Source organism: Melitaea cinxia, chromosome 11 (assembly GCF_905220565.1).
Source record: "Melitaea cinxia chromosome 11, ilMelCinx1.1, whole genome shotgun sequence".
Classification (NCBI taxonomy): domain Eukaryota; kingdom Metazoa; phylum Arthropoda; class Insecta; order Lepidoptera; family Nymphalidae; genus Melitaea; species Melitaea cinxia.
In genome coordinates this window covers 15,206,432-15,227,124 of record NC_059404.1, presented here as the reverse complement: position 1 = coordinate 15,227,124, position 20,693 = coordinate 15,206,432, and the positions used below count along the sequence as shown (strand labels likewise).

At 31.8% G+C, this 20,693-nt stretch overlaps 1 protein-coding gene across 1 annotated transcript in view; it reads right to left on the bottom strand.

The window, feature by feature from the left end:
- Positions 1-288: 288 nt before the first annotated feature.
- LOC123657645 overlaps positions 289-20,693 on the bottom strand; it is a 29,158-nt gene continuing 8,753 nt past the window's right edge. Inside the window, exons 3-6 of the mRNA XM_045593166.1 lie at positions 12,400-12,535; positions 4,504-4,637; positions 1,466-1,667; positions 289-476 (exon numbers count right to left, since the gene is read on the bottom strand). Of these exons, the coding sequence (XP_045449122.1) occupies positions 289-476; positions 1,466-1,667; positions 4,504-4,637; positions 12,400-12,535 (660 nt within the window). The remainder of the gene's footprint in view (positions 477-1,465; positions 1,668-4,503; positions 4,638-12,399; positions 12,536-20,693) is intronic.

The window sequence follows — 20,693 nt, the reverse complement described above, 5'->3', positions numbered from 1 at the left end:
AATTGTCCCCTCTATGTCTCACTAAGAACGATTAAAAGAATTTTAGAAGATTAAGAAATATTAGTGAAATATATAACAAAAAAGTATTTTATCTCAACCGAATATTACCACGTATATAACTTAGCAGGAAAACCCACTTACAAATGTAACATTTAATTTATAATATCAAATACTTATGTAAATAATATGTGCAGCTTAAAGAGTCAATATTTAACAAATATTTTATAATTAGACAATCTTTATCATCTAAATTCGTCTCCTTTATCTTTTATACAATAATCAATTCCTCTAACCGCCCATCAGGGAGATGATAGCGTTTTGTGGACTCTCATCATCATAATATGCGTATTGAATGTTCAAGTCTTCATCTAGAAGACCATTGTAGTCCACTCCCAAAACTATTTTTGGTAGAAATAGCAAGAAGATAAGAAGTATCCAGTTCATGAAGCACGTGGAGGCACCACCACCAAGAGTTACTGGAAATTTAAAAAAATTGGTTAAATGATAGTTAACGGTAAAAAAATTAAGAGAAAAATAAATAAAAAACCTTTTAAGAATGTAAAGTAAATAGCAGCAGTACATCATTTTATGTAAGTTCTCTTATCACTAAATATAAATAAATAAATAAACAAATTGACAAATTGTTGTTAAATTTGCATCACTTCCATAATTATTTACTGAGAAAAGTTAATTTATTATTATTTGTTGTTATTTATTATTATATAATATACGTAAAATCATTTTTCAAGTAACACGTAATAAAATTAAGACCATGTCATACAAATCGCAAAGAGATCAACCTACACACACATACTAGGATTCTTATAAAACCTAGGGTATTTCACCTTAGGCTTGGATATAGTTGCACAGTCAACATTCATTTGTAATCAATTGGCAACTAATCAAATTAAATGTTGGTCGTTTATTCGTCGTCATTGTTGAGCTCTAACCCTTTTCTTATAAGGAGAAAGAAACTTTTGTCTAGCAGTAGGTGGTTACAGGGTAATAAATCAATCAACCGTCAATAATAACTATAATCTATTTTTCTATGAATGTATCTATGTATGAAAACACTGACACGACCATTGATCAATAACAGATCACTAACGTCAGATCATGTCGTCATCTAGATCATTTGCTACATCAGGGGTGCTACAAATGCACCGTTGTAAGCTACCATGAAATGTATTCATCAGATTGCGCTTCCGACATTGCCAAAATGTCATAGATGATTTAAGCCAATGTCAAGTAGAATAGAATAGAATGGAAAGACACGAAGGAGATAAGTCAATGCAGATACAACATTACTAGGAGCACAATAATAATAGTAATGAAAGAACGTAGAGAGATAAAAAGATTTGATTTGATTTGAATTGGTATAACCCCAGTATTTGTGTGATTTCAGATTTAAGTTTTGTTTACCTATTTGTTTCTACCTTTATATTATCTAATAGCAATAACTTACTTCTCTCAGGTCTAGGATCTGTTTCTGGTGTCAAGAAGTCTAACTTTGCAGATTTGTTGTAGACATCAAACATAGTGGCGTAGCAGGCTACCCTCAATCTTCCTCCAGGGAATAATTCGGGAGTCACTTTAATGCCAACTGTGACTTTTGCGTATATTAGACCGCTGTCGAATGGATGTAGACTTGTTTCTGATGCACTTATCTGAAATTATATAGGTACAGATTCAGATATATATATACATGTCTTTATATGTAGATAAATAAAATAGAGACCTAAATAAACTTGAAAATAGAATAAAACTCGGAGAAATAAATATTATTGGTGTACGACATAAAAGGTTGAACCTTGTTAACCAATAATTGTACGAAAAACGTGTCCACTCAAGAGTAAATATTATTTTTTGGCTCTCACTCACGTTGTTTTTAATAAACAAGTAATATTTTTACTAGCTTTTGTGCAAAAAAATATATTATATGTGTATTTTCTAACAAAAATTACACGATTACTAAGTCATTAATTTTTTTGTTCGTTAGACTTTAGTTTTTCGTATTTTCTTCAATGTTAGTATATTTTAATGATAAAAATACCGTTTGTAGATACATCATAGTTAAGAACTAATATTATGAATTTTATCGATTGGATCGATGTCCTATAGAATTACAACAGTCACGGTGGAAGTCAAACAACTGAACTTGCATCATAATTCAGCTGAAATCACCCGAGAGTCTCTTTACTGATAAAATTCCTCCTTTCATGAATATAAAAGACGCACTTGAGCTATTTAAATACAAATAACATTCCATTTAAGCAAAATCGAGTCTACAAAAGTATGAAACTAGGACGAAGTTTTAAAGACCAAACTGAATAATTGCGCTTCAAGTTTAATATGGAAGAGCCCTCATATCTCGCGGCGAAATTGCTTCGATAGAATGATGAATAAATATGAATAATATTTCAATACAATACTTCGAATTTTATATTTATATTAATACTTTATAAGGTGATAGAAATCTGATATTATATTGTTCTAAGTGCCATTTTAATATTGAATAAACCACAAACGAAATAAATTCTAAGCAAATTTAGCACTTGCTAATTGATTAACACCATCCCAAGTTTGTGCAATATGTTTTGGCACAAATTCAATGGGTCCTATTCGAATGAGCGGTAAATTATGTTATTCTTTGACGGTTCGCAGGAAAGTGGACATAAGGTGCCAATCAAACCACTAATTGCAAATTCATGCGACGTTTCGTGGTTAGTGGTTTGAATGGCACCTTATGTCCACTTTCCTGCAAACCGTCAAAGAATTCTTATAACAAATGGACACAACGATAAATAATGTAAATTATGTTATTTTAGATGTTTTACTCAGCCAATTCTATTAAGATTTTTAGTAATACTATTTAATGATGACTAGCCCATTGGCGAATTTTGTAGTGGTACTGTTTTTTGCTCCGAAATTGTGGGTTTAATTCCCGCCTGAGTCTGAGTGTAATTTATACATTGTGTACTAGCTGCTGCCCGCGACGTCATCTGCGTGATCGCTATACAGCACCAAAACTACCTACGATTATAACTTTTAAAATAACATTCATTTACCCGTTTCTTCTTTACATTTCATATCTACAGAAAAATCTCATAGATGGCGCTACTTTAAAATTGTCTTGTCTACTTATATTCATTTAATAATGGTTATCGGCTTAGTTACTTATATTGCGTGATTTTTATAGTGTGAAGCTAGCTAATATAGCATGGTTATTAACATAATAACAACAACATTCAAATATGCGTCGTTAGATTACACGTTGTTACAGAACGCATTGAAGAAATAAAGGTTCACTGCTCGTTCCCCGTAGGTGATAGCGTGATAATATGTAGCCTATATGTTGACCCGACTTCTTAATAATATTCGTGCCAAATTTGAAGTAAATCCATGCGGTAATTTTTGAGTTTATCCCGGACATACATACAGACAAACAGAAAAAAATTCTAAAAACTATATTTTTGGCTTCGGTATCGATTGTAGATCACACCCCAAGTTTTCTTTAAAAAAAAATATTTAATGTACAGTTTTGACTTTCCTACCATTTTATCATATGTAATTATTATTAAGGATGACCGTGTATGTATATTTTAAGATATAATCTATACATATAATAAAAAGTTCGTTCACAATTAAATTTATCAGAACTCCTTGGGTTGGGTCGGCAACATGTTTGCAAACGCTTACTATCAGGTAACCTGTACGTACGTTTGTTTACCGATCTAGTTGTATATAAAAAAATACCTATAGATACTAGGTATGGAGGTTCTTAGGGTACTAAATTACTCTGTTAAAATAACATATTGTTTTAATAACATAAGGCAAGGTGGTAATGTAAGGGTCGTGAGTTTTTCCTTTTATAATACGTTGAAATATTAAAAAAATAAATGATTAAATGTAAAACGGTTATGGGTTTTTTATAGCTTTTGATCTTTTCATTGCTCTTTGAAGAATAGCGATCCCGTACGGGCTTAGTAATAACTTTAATTAAAATTCGTAAAATAAATTGATTACATGGAGTGTCTAAAATATTATTTTATTTATAGAACCGAAAAGGTCTGAAAACGGAAAAAAAATCTACGCTAATACCTTATGTTTCAAGTGCAATACACTTGAAAATAATTATGTTCCTTTCTAGGTGACTCGACAAATCTTCATGTCTTGTGAACTATCAGACGTGCAGTTGAAGGAATTGTTTATTTTGTTGCGCGATTTCAAAATTTTCCATTCAGTAAGAATGGTCTAGAAAGTGTTAAAAAACCTTACGAAAGAATTTGGCAAGAATTCGTCCAGAAATTTTCGAGTTTTACGCCACAATTAGCAATTTATTTTTATTTATATTGCGAACTTTACATAATTTAAGCCTGATCCCTTCATTCAAAATATATTTAAGAACCGTTTAATTTCGAACACGACATGACCACCAGAAAATTTTACAAATAGTTTGTCGTTGTTAATTTAGGAATTGAACTTTAGAAATGAATTTCTTACCGGTTCTTCATTAACAAATATAGTTAGATTGGTAGCAGGTCTAGCGGGTGGTGAGGTACAGTTGGCTCGCAGAATCTCGCCGGGCTGGTAGCGGTCTTTATCGGTTACGAGCACCGGTACCTTGGTGGGTAGTGCTGAAAATGAGAGGAAATAACGAGTTACTATGTGTACTAGAGCACTTTTAGTTACTGTTCTGGTGTACTCGTTCAACTTTTTAGTAGTCATTTTAATACCAATGGGTAATTTTTTATATGGATATGCTAGAAAGTATGTGAGAATTATAGTGGATTTGGCTCCAACTTTTCTTTTGCTCTTCTTCTCATAATATATACGACACACATTATATTTACATTTACTAACACAAATAAGTTCACTACGTTTATGGGAAATACAAATGAAAAATAGTTAAATTAAAAGTATTTTCGAATGGAAAAAGTACCAATCCTTTATCTTTACTTGTAACAATAGAATAAATTATTAGCAAAAAGATAAATAGAATCGCCTTGAAGGATTCCGTTTCCTTGTAAATACACAACACAATCAACGAGACTTATTAGTTAAACAAAAGTAGAGACAACGGCTAGATTCGTTAAAGCTGCAGACGAGATATTGCACTATTAGTACTAACTAGCTCAGTCTCGTTCTTTGAGAATGCACATTTCTCTAATCATTTATAATTTGATTCGTGCTTAAAATTAAAATTGACTTTAACTCCTTTCCATTTAAAATAGCAATTTGACATTCAGTTGTAATTACAACATTGCTATTTGAAATGAACAGGTATGGTAATTTAGTTGTATTTAAATTATATACCTTGTAGCATAATCCCTTTACCTGCTTCTGAATCCCTCATAGAAGTCATAGTTACATATTCTGTTAATATAACGTTTTTACAATGCTCAAACAGTACCCTGCATTTCACAAAACAGTCTCCTGGTGAAACCCCTTGGCAAAATTGTTAAGACAAAAATAAAGTTACCCAGTATACAGAAAAATACCTTTTCAACAAGAGCAAAAGTAAAGGAAACAATTAAGAATCAAAATTTCGCGAGTGAAAACCATAGTAGAAGTCCAAAGTTACGTTAATTGTGTGATATCATAAATGTCTTAATGAGCAGTAACAATCGAAGCTATAATTGTGTTGTATTATAGTAAATACATATTGTAGTATATCAAAACTCGGAAGTCAAGTAGAATAATTCAGAGCTTCAAGGAACACTTTATTTGTTCTTTGTGATTCGATTCCAGACACTCACTGGAATACAAATTGTGTATGGTTATTTCGCGAACATGAAACAAAGGAAACGCGAACGATGCTCGGAATATATAACTAATGGTTCCCATTAGTGCTTGTTTGTAATTGGTTATATTTCAAGGAGTTGCGAATATTGCAATATTATATAACTTTTGAGTACTGTGTGCACTACGATGTTTGATCAGAAGTTGAAATCATTTGACTTAATATTAGTTTAATTGAACCGACGCTTCATTTTACAACTAGGGTGATGGTGGGAGTGTGGCAAATAAACGGTCCACTTCCTTATAGGCAGTGTAACCTAAAGAACACCTGGAGCATTTCAAGTGCATTCCAAATCCTTCTCTCTCTCTTCTTCTTATCAGGAGTTCCTTACACACTACAGAAACACATTAATGCTTGAGAGTAGAATCAGAAGTCTGAATACTTCCCCAGCTATTGGGCTGCTCTAGATTTCGTAAGTCAGCGAGAGCACAATAAAGAAACAATTTCATTTTGAAAGGGATTCTGTTTTTGAAAACAAAAACTGTCTTAATTTGTCACATACGCCAACTATTTGTGATTCACGAAATTTGCTGTCTATGACTAGACCTAAGTACATCTGAGGATTAATAACTTCAAAAGCTGAATCAGCACAGTTACTTTTATCTTTGTCATGCAAAGAGTAATGATTGTAAGTAATCAAGAGTCTGAAACTGGTGTGGTCATTTTGTTATCAGCAAGTTAGTTTTGTTTACATTAAGTACAAGTCCTTCATCATAGCACCACTGTATCAATACGTCGATCTTGTTATTTCGTAATGACCACCTCAGCCACCACGAGACACGTAACATCAACGAAATGATAACACGTACACTTTTTAACACAGCTACTTACTCGTTTACATAGGACAAAAAATAGACCGGACCACGCAATCCTTGAGCTGTACCGACAGTCACATTGATGTCTACTTATGGTTTCATTAACTTTTGAATTGATTTTGTAAGTAATTTACACACCATTTTAATAAAGGTCCTCTTATACCGCAATTACCTAAACTTTTTAAATTAATTATGGTGATTTAAAGTGTCGAAAGCACGGAGATAAATAAAATAATATACCTAATAACAGGATAAAAGCTTTTATCAATAATTAATTGACATGACTAATTCAGAGTGTACTTTACTCAAGGACGTGTTTAAAAGCTCTTCATATAATTAATATTCAAAATATTACATTATTTACAATGAAACAAAGATTTAAGTATTTTGAAATTGTAAAACTATAAATAAAAAATAAATACTAATGAAAAGAAACCTACTAAAAACTGATTTAAATTCTCTTCTAAAATATATTTTCTTAAGAACTATTTAAGGCAATAATAGTATGCGACTTAAAATCTATATATTAATGCGTGAGGCAAAAACTTTGTACCCCTATTTACGAAATTAATGCGGACGGAAGAGTATGAAATTTCGCACACTTATATTTCATATAGAAAAGGAGTGTAGAAAACTAACCTTTTTTTTAATTATACATAATAAATACACTTAATTAATTAAAAAAAAACATGACACACATTACCGTGTATTTGACACACAACACACACATACGAGTACACACACACACTCTTTTGTTTATAATTATAAAAGTACAGACATTGACAATAGAACCTTAATAACGTTCAAACTTATAATTTAAATTAATTAGGTTCAAATTTCGACCAATGGGCTACCACTAGTTTAATAACAAATATTCAAGTAAGCAACTAAATATTACCAAGTACAAACAGACAGAACACATAAGTTACAGAGTGACGAAGTTTTGATCTAGTTGAATACAATACAGTTTCAAAGTTACACTGAGCCATAAAGCACTCAGCCTACTGCACCTCAACGCAGTGTCGTTTGCAAGGCAAAGCCTTAAATCAGAGTATAACAATGGCCGAACTGAAATCCGCAGCCAGTTACTGCGCGGCTACGGAAGATTTATTGTAGGTCAATACAGTATAGAATGACACTAAATCTTGTGACGATGGCACAATAAAAGGAAAAATGAAGATCTATTACTGGAACACATGGACACGTTGAAAGTGTTGACGGATATGAAAAATGTTCCCGTGCTATAATTATGGTTCCCTAATTATATTAAAATTAAAGCATTTGCACCACATAATAGCCCAAATTTACTAAAATTCAAGTATTAAAATTAACTGAAAATTCGTAGATCCACAATATTTTAATAAAGCACAATAGCATGAGTATATTCTAAAAATATTTTGCAAACTCAATCTAATCAAGATGTCCTATATATTAAATATTTTAAAATATTTACTTTGTTATGACTCCAAGTCTTTACATGTGAAAAAATTTTTAGCAAATAGAGCAATTCCTTATGATTTAAAGCTTGACTTTAGCAAACAGCTTCCAACGATGTTCTATGACGTTGTGAAAATATTGTACATTGGCCATATTATATACATATAATATAGACTATATCTATCTTCTTCTATATAAATAAAAATGTTGCTAAGCGCATAACTCGAGAATGGCTCGATCAATTCGGCTAATTTATTTTTTATATGTTACTTAAAGCTCACGGAAGGTTTTAATACTAAAAAAAGAAAAAAAAGTCTATTAACTTTTGACATAACGAAGTCTGTTTGAGCAGCTCTGTATATTATGAACACAGAGTAACGAAGATCATTACTAATAATAAACATTTGTTTTGACGTGTAATTTTATATGTTAGTGTATGTCTGAATTGCTTTAAATATTTATTTTGCGTTATTTAAAATATATTGAATGGAAAGCTATATATTGCTACAATGTTTTGAAATATCTTTCCATCCGAAATATCCTGCTCGAAATCTGAAGCAACCCGACTGGGTATCTTGAACTTACAGAAGAATATATACACAGCTAAATAATACTGCTTTCAAGCGATTAGTAGAAGATCCGAACATAAATCGACCTTCACCGAGCTGATAATAGAAGGAAACATATTTTAAATAAATTTAATATATTAGATAATATATTTAGTATAAAATATATAAATAATATATTAAATATATTAATATATTAAAAATGAGTTGCCTAAAAATCCTGGACTGACTAGTTTTAATTAAGATTAAGCTTAATCCACCACGCTGCTACAATTCATGTCATGAGAATAATGAACCAAGCAGAATTAAATAATACAAATAAAGTGATAAAGCAAATATAAGGAAATATATACCCATGAAATAAATGGCAACTGAAATATCTTTCCATCACAATGATAAAATAGTTTATAAATAATAAGAATAACATAAGTACCTATTTTTCTGGTACAAAAAAACATTATGCTAAAATAGAAAAAACAAATCGTCTCAACATTTCTCAAACATAACGCAATAACGAATAAAACAACCAAATAACGATGCCAATATAAATTCAATATATAAAAGGAAATAATATCGGGACCAATTTCGTAACAATTTGTTCAAGATAATATGAAAACATTGGAAAATAGCTGCCTCAATAAATTGATTAGCTTTGTAGCAAACGGCGAAGTTAAAATGTATACATTATGAGTAACGATAAGAATGAGATGGTGCTTGGTTGGAACTGATCGTTGGGTCAAGTGTTATTGTATTTGAATGAGGGTTCTAGAATGAATGGATTAAGTGGTGCTGTATTTCATGCAAGATTTTACGGATTCTATAATAAAACACAAAACATATTTTTGAAATTAAAACTTCCTTACGCAAGCTTAACTTCAAGCAAGAGTAAGCTGGTGAATGCGTGACGAAAGCGTTACGAAAAGTGTGAGTGTGAAAGGAGAGGCGAATGAAAGTTAAGAGAAGATAGAAAGAGAGAAAGTTACGTTTCGTAAGTTTTACTTCAGTCGTGTGGTCTAAAGCGCATTTCGTTTTTTTTTTATACTGTAGAATTGCCGATTCTTTTCTGAAGAATCTACAATCCGAATCGTTTGTACCTTCACTTTAAACTGCAATTGGTTAATTGAAAAGTATATAATTTTAATTTGTGAAATGACGATTCAAAAAAGTAATTTTTGATTGTTATTTTGTATTGACGTAATAGTCGCAACTTTGACGTTGGCTGTCGCAGGTTCTAATCCCATTTATGACAATTATCTGTTTGGGGTAAAAATACAAGTGTATGTTATGGTCTAAGTGTATATGGTTTTGACATGTGTTTATCCAGACTCCAAAGTATTTAATACATCTGGGAACCATTGTCGGAGAAGCATTTATTAACTTCTTATAAAACTAAAGTTGGATGTGACTTTGTTTTTTTATAACAAGTAGTAAAGCCATACTCTTGAGGATTCATACCCATAAGTCAAAACAATAGTATTTTAATATCAACTTTTTGAAATCGCCAACCGATTTTTTAAATTGAATTAGTAAGTACCCTACTAAGTTCGTGTCAGAAAATTTAAATACTCTTAAGACACTAAAATAAATACAGCAATAGAAAATAATGCACAGTCCATGTTTAAAAAATTTCTCAACTTGAATTTCTCTTTTGTCGTTTTAGCTTCATAACACAACGCTAACGATGTATTATGTACTAACTCACTTTATTCAATAATTTTGCAAAGTATGGATTTAAAACCGAAATAAAATATAGTTTAAGCAGCCTTTTGCACAATAAATCCTTATATTTATTGCTTTCCGTGATATTTTATACACCGTTCATATAACTGGTTATATTGAAATACAAACGATGGAGAATTTGCAATTAAAAATGAAAATAAAACTGTTAACATCCGTAATATTTTGCTATCGTTCCATAATTTTGTAAAATGTGTCTGTGAGCCAAAATAGTTTCTACAATAACTAAAAAAATAACAATTACATAGCCATTTATATAATTGCTTACGAGATTTTTTCTGCCACGTAGAATGTTTTTACTGAATCTTCTGACACGACAACATAATTATAGACTTTAAATATCATTGGATTGGAGGTAGTCATTGGCAATTTTTGGCTTACAATCGTACAGCTTGCCTAGTGTTAATTGATTAACGTAGCTTAAAGAAACCTGCAACACTTGAAACATGGTAAGCAATTACTGTAGCTACGATAGCTTATAGACAGACATCGGCAACACCAGAAGCATCGCAAGCGCGTTGGCGATCCTATCTCCAATTCTCTTCACGAGCTCTGATCACCTTACTCATCACACAACACTCCTTGAAAGCAGTCTTATTTAACTGCGATCTTCTGTAATATTGAGGAACTTCCCCAGTTGGGCTGATACAATTTTTTAACAGGATATTTCCTCCTTAGCCCTTCCTTAATTAAATAATATGCTCATCCTTTTTTTCAAGTACTAGGACGGACTGGCTTTGACAGTGTTACTGGGATCCTCCTGGTCGAGTACTAAACTAAGCCTTAGAAAATGGATTTATATGAGACCAAGGAGAATATTAAAACGGTATCTATTATTGATGAAGTAACTGTAATTGGCATGCTATTGATATAAAAAGCGGCGCTATGTGGAGCATGATATTGAACAATTGATATATAGAGTCACATGTAGAGCGTAAGCATCCAAGAGCTTCGACTCTACGAGTATTTTTTTTACTATTATTCCGTAGAAAAAGTGCATTTTAACTTGCAAGGAATCCTATTGTCAGTTATAATCAAGATGTACCTACAGTCGTAAAATGTCTTTGACCTTTCCCGAGGTCTCCGCCACCGCTATAGAGACATGCCTGTGCATAAGAGGATCAGTTTTTATATAAATTTATTGTACTAAGATAACAAAATAACAATATTCAAAACAAATTCTTTAAAGGCGACGAATAAGTTTGGCACTATTAGTTCATATGTTTCAAACAAATTACAAGCAGATTTTGTTGCAGCGGTTTCATTTTCGTGTATCTTAATGTAAAGTAGGGCAAAGACCCTTACTTTAATGAGAACAATTAGTGTTCTTTGTGACAAGCGTGTGTATCTCGAAGACGTGTCTTTAAATAGTTGCTTGTTTTTGTAACTAGATATACTTTGTGGTTTTGATTTACTTACATATCGATAATTGTCAGATTTATTTTTTACCTTACCTTCCGGTTGGTGAGTAAGAGAGTTGCTGGGGGAATTGGGGATAGGGTCGGCAACGCACTTGCAATGCTTGTGGAGCTGCAGACGGCTAATAATAGCATAAGCTTATTTGACGACCTAGTAGACCTACTTATATAAACGAGTCACGCAACTGTTTTATTAGTGACTCTTTTTAGCTCTTAGTAAGTTATAAATTGTATGCTAGGCATAGATAATTATGCAGTGTAGTATAGCTTAAGGATATTTTATAAAAAGGTATCTCACACTTTACATACATTTATAAATAAATCGTACAGTTATTGTGCATGTGAATAACAATGGTTGAACAGATGTAATATGAGTATTATGGATGGATTTTTATTATTCACTCAAACACAAAATATACTGTATATTTTAATATATAAATGAAATTTTTATTAAAATACATATAAACAACACAAAATCTATAATCAAAAACAATATTTTGTAATGTACATTGAATCTGCATAGATGAAACAAACACGAATATAACAAGCAAGACGTTCTAGAAAGTTACAGTTCTAAAATAAAATCTCAACAAGTCCAATTATAAGTTTGTACAAATTCTCACCTATAACATCGATGAACTTGGTAGCGACCTGCGTCGCGAAGGACGGAGAGTCAGCTGTTACTTCGCAAGAGAAATTCCCAGCAAGGCCGAGTTCCAACCGGCGAAGCAGTACTTGGGTGCCGTTGGAGCGATTCATCTGAAAGTTTGTGTCAACAAATTTAATAGGATCGTTTACTGAACTTTATGGAACTTGCTCTAGTGAGCAAGCAAACATATAAATATTGCGCTGTTTAATTAGAAGTGCAAATTGTGTATTATTTTATACATGGTGTTACACTTAATATAATATATTATACTACATTTGTTGGTAGTTTTCCAAATAAAATAGCAAAAAATGTGTCTATGTGCAATTCACAAATGGCAGAAGTGAAACTTCAGAAAAGTAGCCTACGAGACATTTTTTTCAAGGATAATTTAAAAGTATAATGTGTTCTATCTCATTCTTTCCTACACATTTAAGTGTTTGTTTTTTTATCTTGATTCCGTCGAATTTCAAACCAAAACGATTCTAAAGAACTATAATTTCAATGAAACCAACTCAGGGGCTATAATGGGCGTAATAAAATATAAGATATTGAGTTATGATGAAACAAAACTAACTAACAGTGTCAGTAATGTGAAATTTCAATTAAGTGTAGCTTAGCTTGTTGCATCGGTCCTAATCTTACGTTATACAATCTTCCGCTATATTTATATATCCCCAGGACATAATTCATTTTTTTATGAAATCCAAAAAGGTAGTACTAAACTTTTTGAGATAAATATTTTAATAATAATAACGGAACTGTATTTGAGTAATATGTCTGCCATTTTAAAAATTACAAGTATATCCGTGAAAAAATCACTACTCTTTTCGACGAAATAAATTGGAATACTTGCCAGTAACTAAAAACAAATGCTTTTATTTGCTTAGAGTAAGAAACTGTGATTCAACCCTGCCAGCATTCCAGCATCCCGTGACACAATTCCAGACACTTGTGATTTGCTCAGCAGTAAATTGGTAGTTGATTCAGACACATAACGTTTAATGTTACGATAAAATATTTGCTTTGAAATAAAATAAGATAGGACCAGATAACTAAACCATTTTTTTTTTCTTTATTAAAGAGCTTTGCCGCTACTGCGACTATGTCACTCTGTTATTATACATTTATGTTTATACAATTACATAATTGATTGAACTTCATCGACCAATTTATACAATTTCTTTGCCGAAATAGATTATGGTTTTGTCAAATTACATTCTCCAACATTCGTATAAAACAGTTTATTTAATTGTGTTTGCTCGCAAACGAAAAAAAAAACCGACTTCAATTACATCGACAAGTAATGCAACGTAGATCGACGAAAAAATAGTCAAGCAACTACGCGTTATCAAAGATTACTCAAAAATTAGTTATCAGATCTCGATAAAATTTATATGTGACCACATGATAAACATCAGCTTTCGATTAAATTAAAACTTATCAAAATCGGTACACCCAGTAAAAAGTTATTGCGGATTCTCGAGAGTTTCCCTCGATTTCTCTGGGATCCCATCATCAGATCCTGGTTTCCTTATCATGGTACCAAACTAAGGATATCCCCTTTCCAACAAAAAAAAAAAGAATTATCAAAATCGGTACATCCAGTAGAAAGTTATGCGGTATAATACAACGTAGGTCGACGAAAAAAGCGTCAAGTAAAAACGCATTATTAGATATAACTCGAAAAGTAGTTGTTAGATCTCAAATGAATTTAAATGGGACCAATTGGCACACACCACCTTTCGATTAAAACAAAATTTGTGGAAATCGGTCTACCCGGTCAAAAGTTCTGATGTAACATACATAAAAAAAAAATACAGTCGAATTGAGAACCTCCTCCTTTTTTGGAAGTCGGTTAAAAATTGGCGTCTTCTGGTTTCGTTCTTAGCACATTCCATTAATATATGATAGGCAAACAATTATTAATAATAATAAATAACTTTATTGCACACAGTAATATATAACATTTACATAAGTATAAAGCTTAAAGGGAAAACAAATAATTACATCGCATATAACGGACGGTCTTATCACTAGATAGTGATGTCTTCCACACTACCCATCATTATTATTAATAGCACTAAACCATTATTATAATTAGCTCCAATCAAAATCCCACAAACAAATTCGCAATTTTTTAACCAACTTCAAAAAAAGGAGGAGGTTACTCAATTCGACCGTATACATATATATATATATATATATTTTTTTTTTTATGTATGTTCGGAGATAACTTCTTCGTTTATGAACCGATTTTGATAATTCTTTTTTTGTTGGAAAGGAGATATTTATAGTTTGGTACCATGATAAGGAAACCAGGATCTGATGATGGGATCCCAGAGAAATCGAGGGAAACTTTCAAAAATCGTAAGGGTGACTAGTAAATTTAATCATGTTTTCATTAAGTACTATAAAGCACTACTATTTAATAAAGATCTGGAGTCGATCTGATGATGGAGACAAAAGATAGTCGAGGGAACTCTTTAACGATTTATAGCAATTACCTGCTGTTTGAACTTAATTCGTTTCTATTGATGAGAACTTTGCATATATATGAGTTATAAGTGCCATTTCAGTCTGATAATGAAGACGAAAGATAGTCGAGGGTACTCTTCAACGACTTATACCAATTACCTGCTGTTTGAACTTACTTCGTTTCTATTGATGAGAACTTTGCACCTATATGAGTTACAAGTGCCATTAAAGTCTGATGATGGAGACGAAAGATAGTCGAGGGAACTTTTCAACGATTTATAGCAATTACCTGCTGTGTGATTATCTGTGTCGCAGGACCAGGTTTGATGATGGAGCCCATAAACACTCGAGGGAATTTCTCAAAAATTTACAGCAGTTACCTTTTGCTATTTGACGACCGCTTTGATATAATGGTGCAGGTGCCATGTCGGCGGCGCCTAAACACCGACGGTCGCGGGTTCTATTCCAGCTCGGAGTGGATATTTATGTTTATATAAATATTTATTTTTGGTCTAGTTGTTAATCCTTGTGGTTCTCCCAACCTAGCATCGGAGAACACGCTAGGCTGTCAGTCCCGGTTGTTATTACGTACACCTGATAGCGAACTTTACTCATAGTATGTCGACGCGTTAGCGCAGCGGTCACAGCACCGGCTGTTGCACTGGCGTTAGTGGGTTCAATCCCCGCGCACGACAGACATTTGTATTGGCCATATAGATGTTTGTCATGATCTGGGTGTTTGTGCTTGTGTATTGTGTATGTTTCCGAACCCCCGGCATAAGAGAAAAAGCATCCTTGTTAGGTCTACCCATCACTAAAAATTGTAAAATAAAATAATTTTTAACAAAAAAAAACCGACTTCAAAAAGGAAACTAAAAAGTGAAAAATAAATTTACTTAGTACAAAGTAATTCGTATTTTGATTTAGTTAATCAGAAATGATTAAATAAATATTTTATAATTTTGAAGTCGGTGCCAAGTAAAACAATAACTACTCTAGTATCTACTCGTAAGTTGTATTCAGTTTTCTTTCATAATTTGTTTCATTGACTATTAGGTTGAATACTGTTATTATTCTGTTATTGTTTTGACATATTTAATATTTTTTGTACTTGTTTGTTGTGTGTGTGTTGTTTGTATTTGTTATTGTAGCCAGGTTGTTGTAGTTTTTTTTTGTTAAAAATTATTTTTCAATATAAATTTCAAATGTTAAAAAAAATAAATTAATAGATAAGGCTTATTATTCGATGCAGGATTACATAGTTGATAAAGATTTGTGGACTTATCGCTGTATTTCGTGCAAGATATTACTAATTTTGTACTAAAACACAGTTTACATTTTATTTTCAAAACAGTAACTGAGGAGTTTCTTTCCGATTCTTCTCTGCAGATCTACATTCCTAATCGGTGGTAGCTTCACTTTTAAAAAAAAATTACTTTTAAACTGTTAATTTATAAAATGACGACTCTTGAAAGTAGTTTTTAAGCTTATTTGAATAAGTTAGTTGAGGTTAGTTTGAGTTAGTTAATAAATATTAAAATTTCTTTCTGTGTGCATTTCTTTCTTATGTATTTTTTTCATCTTTTTGTTAAATTCTGACGACTGTATGTATCTCAAATTTTTAAGTTATTACGTTGGCAGAAATAAGCGGCTCTCAGTAACTTTTTTTATTAATTTATTTATATATGTTACATACTTCACAATGTAGCAATTTTGACAGCTTCCAGAATAACGGTGCCTCATTAAAAATTTAATTTTACTTTTAACAGTTTTACTTTTAAGTACAATACATTACTTTACTTTTAAAAGTTGTTTAAAAAGTGTCGGTGATCGCTGATATTTGATTACATATTTAAAAGTTTTTTGGTAAAAATCATCTTTGTAGGATAAAATTTCTGCTAGCACTTTTTGTGACTAAGATCCATAATAATTTTGAAATTTGATATGTAACGTAATCCTATATATTTTATTGAACTTACATATTTGCGATAAAAAGGCAGATACAAAATACAAAAAAAAAACGTCATATACAAAATCACAGTGATTTTGTAATAAAATTATTATTAATATTAATAGTTATGACGGCAGCATGCCCGCGCATATTTTTCACATTTGATTCCTTATCATATTTGTTGTGTGAGATACAACAAAAATTTCGTAGCGATACAACCAACAATGTAAGCAGTACTTAAAATAATACTATTGAATTAAGAATTAAAGCGGCAACAGATCACAACACTGTAAGCAACATTCATTCTACGTATACACTGAATATTTGGTACACCTGAGAAAACACGATATATTGAAATTCAAGGTATTCTGTTACTGTGAATCTCGACACCGCAATTCGGGAAATTAACGTTACATGTGGAACACAATCAATTGATATTAGACTCTAAGCTTGAGTTATATCGTAAAACCACTCCATCCATTGCGACAGCATTGTACTTCATTGAAATTTTAGAAATATAGTATCATACTTCAGCCTATCGCAGTCCACTGCTGGACATAGGCCTCCCCAAGTTCGCGCCACACCTCCCGGTCTTCCGCAATCCTCATCCAGCCTACACCGGCAATCTTACGTAGATCGTCGGTCCAACGGGCCGGAGGACGTCCCACACTGCGTTTGCCAAGTCGTGGTCTCCACTCTAGGACCCGTCTACTCCAACGGTCTAGGACCCGTCTACTCCAACGGAGAAATATATATAATAGAAATTTATATAGAAATATATTATGTGTATAACGAATTAATTAAGTACTTCTTTCGATCAAAGCGCTTGCTATAACGTTAACTGGCAAAGGAAGGGCACAACGTAGTAAAATCACATGAAGGAGAGAGGGAATAGAGGAGAGATGTAGCCGTAGAGATGTTCTAATATAATATTGTTGAGTAAGTTTTTATGTGTATGTAGTTTTTTTTTTTTTTATTTATTTTAGCTGTTACGTAAGTCTATATATGGATACGGCTTATATATCGTTAAATGATATTGAAAATATAATAATTATGCTATTTTTGAATTCAAGGAAAACTTATTACAAGGAACTGAGTATCGTTTGAGTTAAAGTGACTTTTCTACGTCGTGCTCTCATCTTGTAAATGATATCATTTTTTAAATTTTTTGTAAGAAAAAGATATGAAAATTAACAGTTACTCTTATCAAAACCAAATTAAACGCATGCGCACGTCATTTTTACGATTATGCAATATTATTAAAACCACAAAATTGTTTTAATTTTTACTTCATATATAAGAAACAAAAACCAATATTTTTGAATATGATATCAAAAATTGACCGCTCCAGCGGGGATCGAACCCGCGTCTCTGACTGACCGTGTCGGCGCTCTAGCCAATTAAGCTATGGAACGATGTACCCGCTAGATCGAAATTTTTGATATGATGATTTTATTTTCGGTTTAAGCGAACCGTCGATCCCCGCTGGAGCGGTCAATTTTTGATATAATATTCAAAAATGTTTAAAATTCCTAATGTGTGGGTAACACAAAAATAAAATCGTACATATTAAAAACCAATATAACTTTGATTAAATGTCGTAAAAGTTTTAACTATAATGTAAAGTAAAAAATACTGTTATATTTTCACTATCCCACTGTTCGTAAAATTTTTCTTAACATCTTGAATAAATAAACGTGGAACGTAATTTGCATCTCTACTCAGCTGTGGATTAGTGGATTTGCATGTTTTAGAATTTTTACTGAACAAACCTGGACTTCCGATATTTTCTTTCAACAAAAACTACGAATGAATCTTTAAAGAGCTTAGCACACCTGCGTTTGTCCCGATTTGAGATCGTGTCGACGAACTGTAAGCTCTGTACAACATTCATTTGTCCATTCACCCGTTCCATCCTATATCTTTTACTTTTATTATAATATCTCTGTAAACTTTTTAAAAGAATTCTTTGACTGCCTTGACTGCCTTGAACTTTAATAGTGTTGATTTAGTAATATAATTTAATTAAAAAAAGTGTTAGGTTAGGTAGTGTGGCTATGAAATATTTTATTTTATTTTTTTTGTATGCCGCTCCGGTTTCGTTCTGTCAAAAATTAATAGATTTTTTTTTTAGTATTAATACCTTCCATGGGTCTTTAAGGAACATACACAAAAATAATTTAGCCGAATCGGTCGAGCCATTCTCGAGTTATGCGCTTAGCAACATTCATTTTTATTTATATGGATTTGTAAATCTCATTTATTTTTAATGTACTTTTTGCAATAAGGTAAATCTGAGAAAGAGTTTTGACACAACTAAAGATACTAGATTTCTTAAAATACACTTTTCTTTATTTTAAACAGCAGTAAAACATTTTCTATACAAACTACGAAAATATATAATAGTGTGGTACTAGAGAAAATAGTTCTATGTATAAACTCACGCGATATCAAGTGGTGTGAAACGGAAATGTGTATTTCCAAGATAAATTCAGAAGGTTCGGAGCCACAATCGTGTTGTAGATCAAATGAAACCACATATGCTTACATTCTAAGGAAACCGATCTCGTTATTTAGACTAAGCGTATGCAAAGATATATTAATATGTAACACTGACAAATTTTAGTATCAATATACCTGTTTGCTGTTTGTAATACATGAAATATTTTCTTTTGATAATACCCAGCAAACAAATTTGTTCCACTCAATGAAGCCCTTTGCTATGGAAAAAAATAGATTAATTAAAAATATGGAGTAGGAATTGTTAAGAATATTTTACGCACGAAAATCCTCTTGATTACGATTTACCATTTTTAATTACAATTTCGTATGAATACGAGTATCTTGTTCCTTTTTTATAGTTAGTACATTCGTTCCAGTAAATCACATAATATTCACGTAAGTCTGGGCGTGATTCAGTTGAGTTTCATTCCGTAAATATGATGATTATTTGATATTTATTTATTTATTTCGCCATGACCCTGATGTCATGTATAGTGTCGGGATGTCACGGTAGCATGCGAAAGCGAACCCGTTGCACCCAAAATAAATGCTTGTCATGTGCGGGAATCGACCCACAACCGCCAGCGCGTTGCACCAACGCGTCGTCATTGATATCTTGAATTAATATAATTTTTCAAATATTTTTTTCTAATGTTTACGCAAATTTCACTCATTATAATGAAAGAACTTATTCGGGTTTTATCGCTGTTTATTTTTTTAAATGTCATGTTAAGCGTCGAGCGTTTCGAATACTTTACAATAACCATGGTCACGGGAGGACCACGGTTGCATGATTGGTGGTAGCCTTCATTATTTTTTAAGACTTAGAATTTAAAATAAGTAATATATGGTGGTTGCTTTAATAATTTTTCAGACTTGGAATTTAAAATAAGTAATATATGATTTATTTAAAAATGAAACAATAAAAGTCAGTGTCAGTACAGTATTATGTTAATAAACAAAATTTTAATGTACTTTATTAGCTAATTTTTAATTTATTTGCTGGAATAAGTCTCTTGGACGTATACACATTATTCAACTAAACCCTTCTACTTTTTGATAAATCCTGTTCAAAATCTCTCAGCATGTATTACAAGAGGATGACGACAGAATTTTCCAACCGATCGCTATCAAATTCGCATTCCTGCTTTTCCAAACACATTACACATTTTTAAAAGTAGCTATTTCATACATGATATAACATGACGCTAGTCAAGAAAAGTAATATAAAATACAATAAAAGAAGAACTTTTTTTCTAAATAACCTATTTAAGATCTTGTCGACTATGATATAGTATTCCAGTCTAGACGAGTTAAACTTTCCACGTAATTTTTGTAGC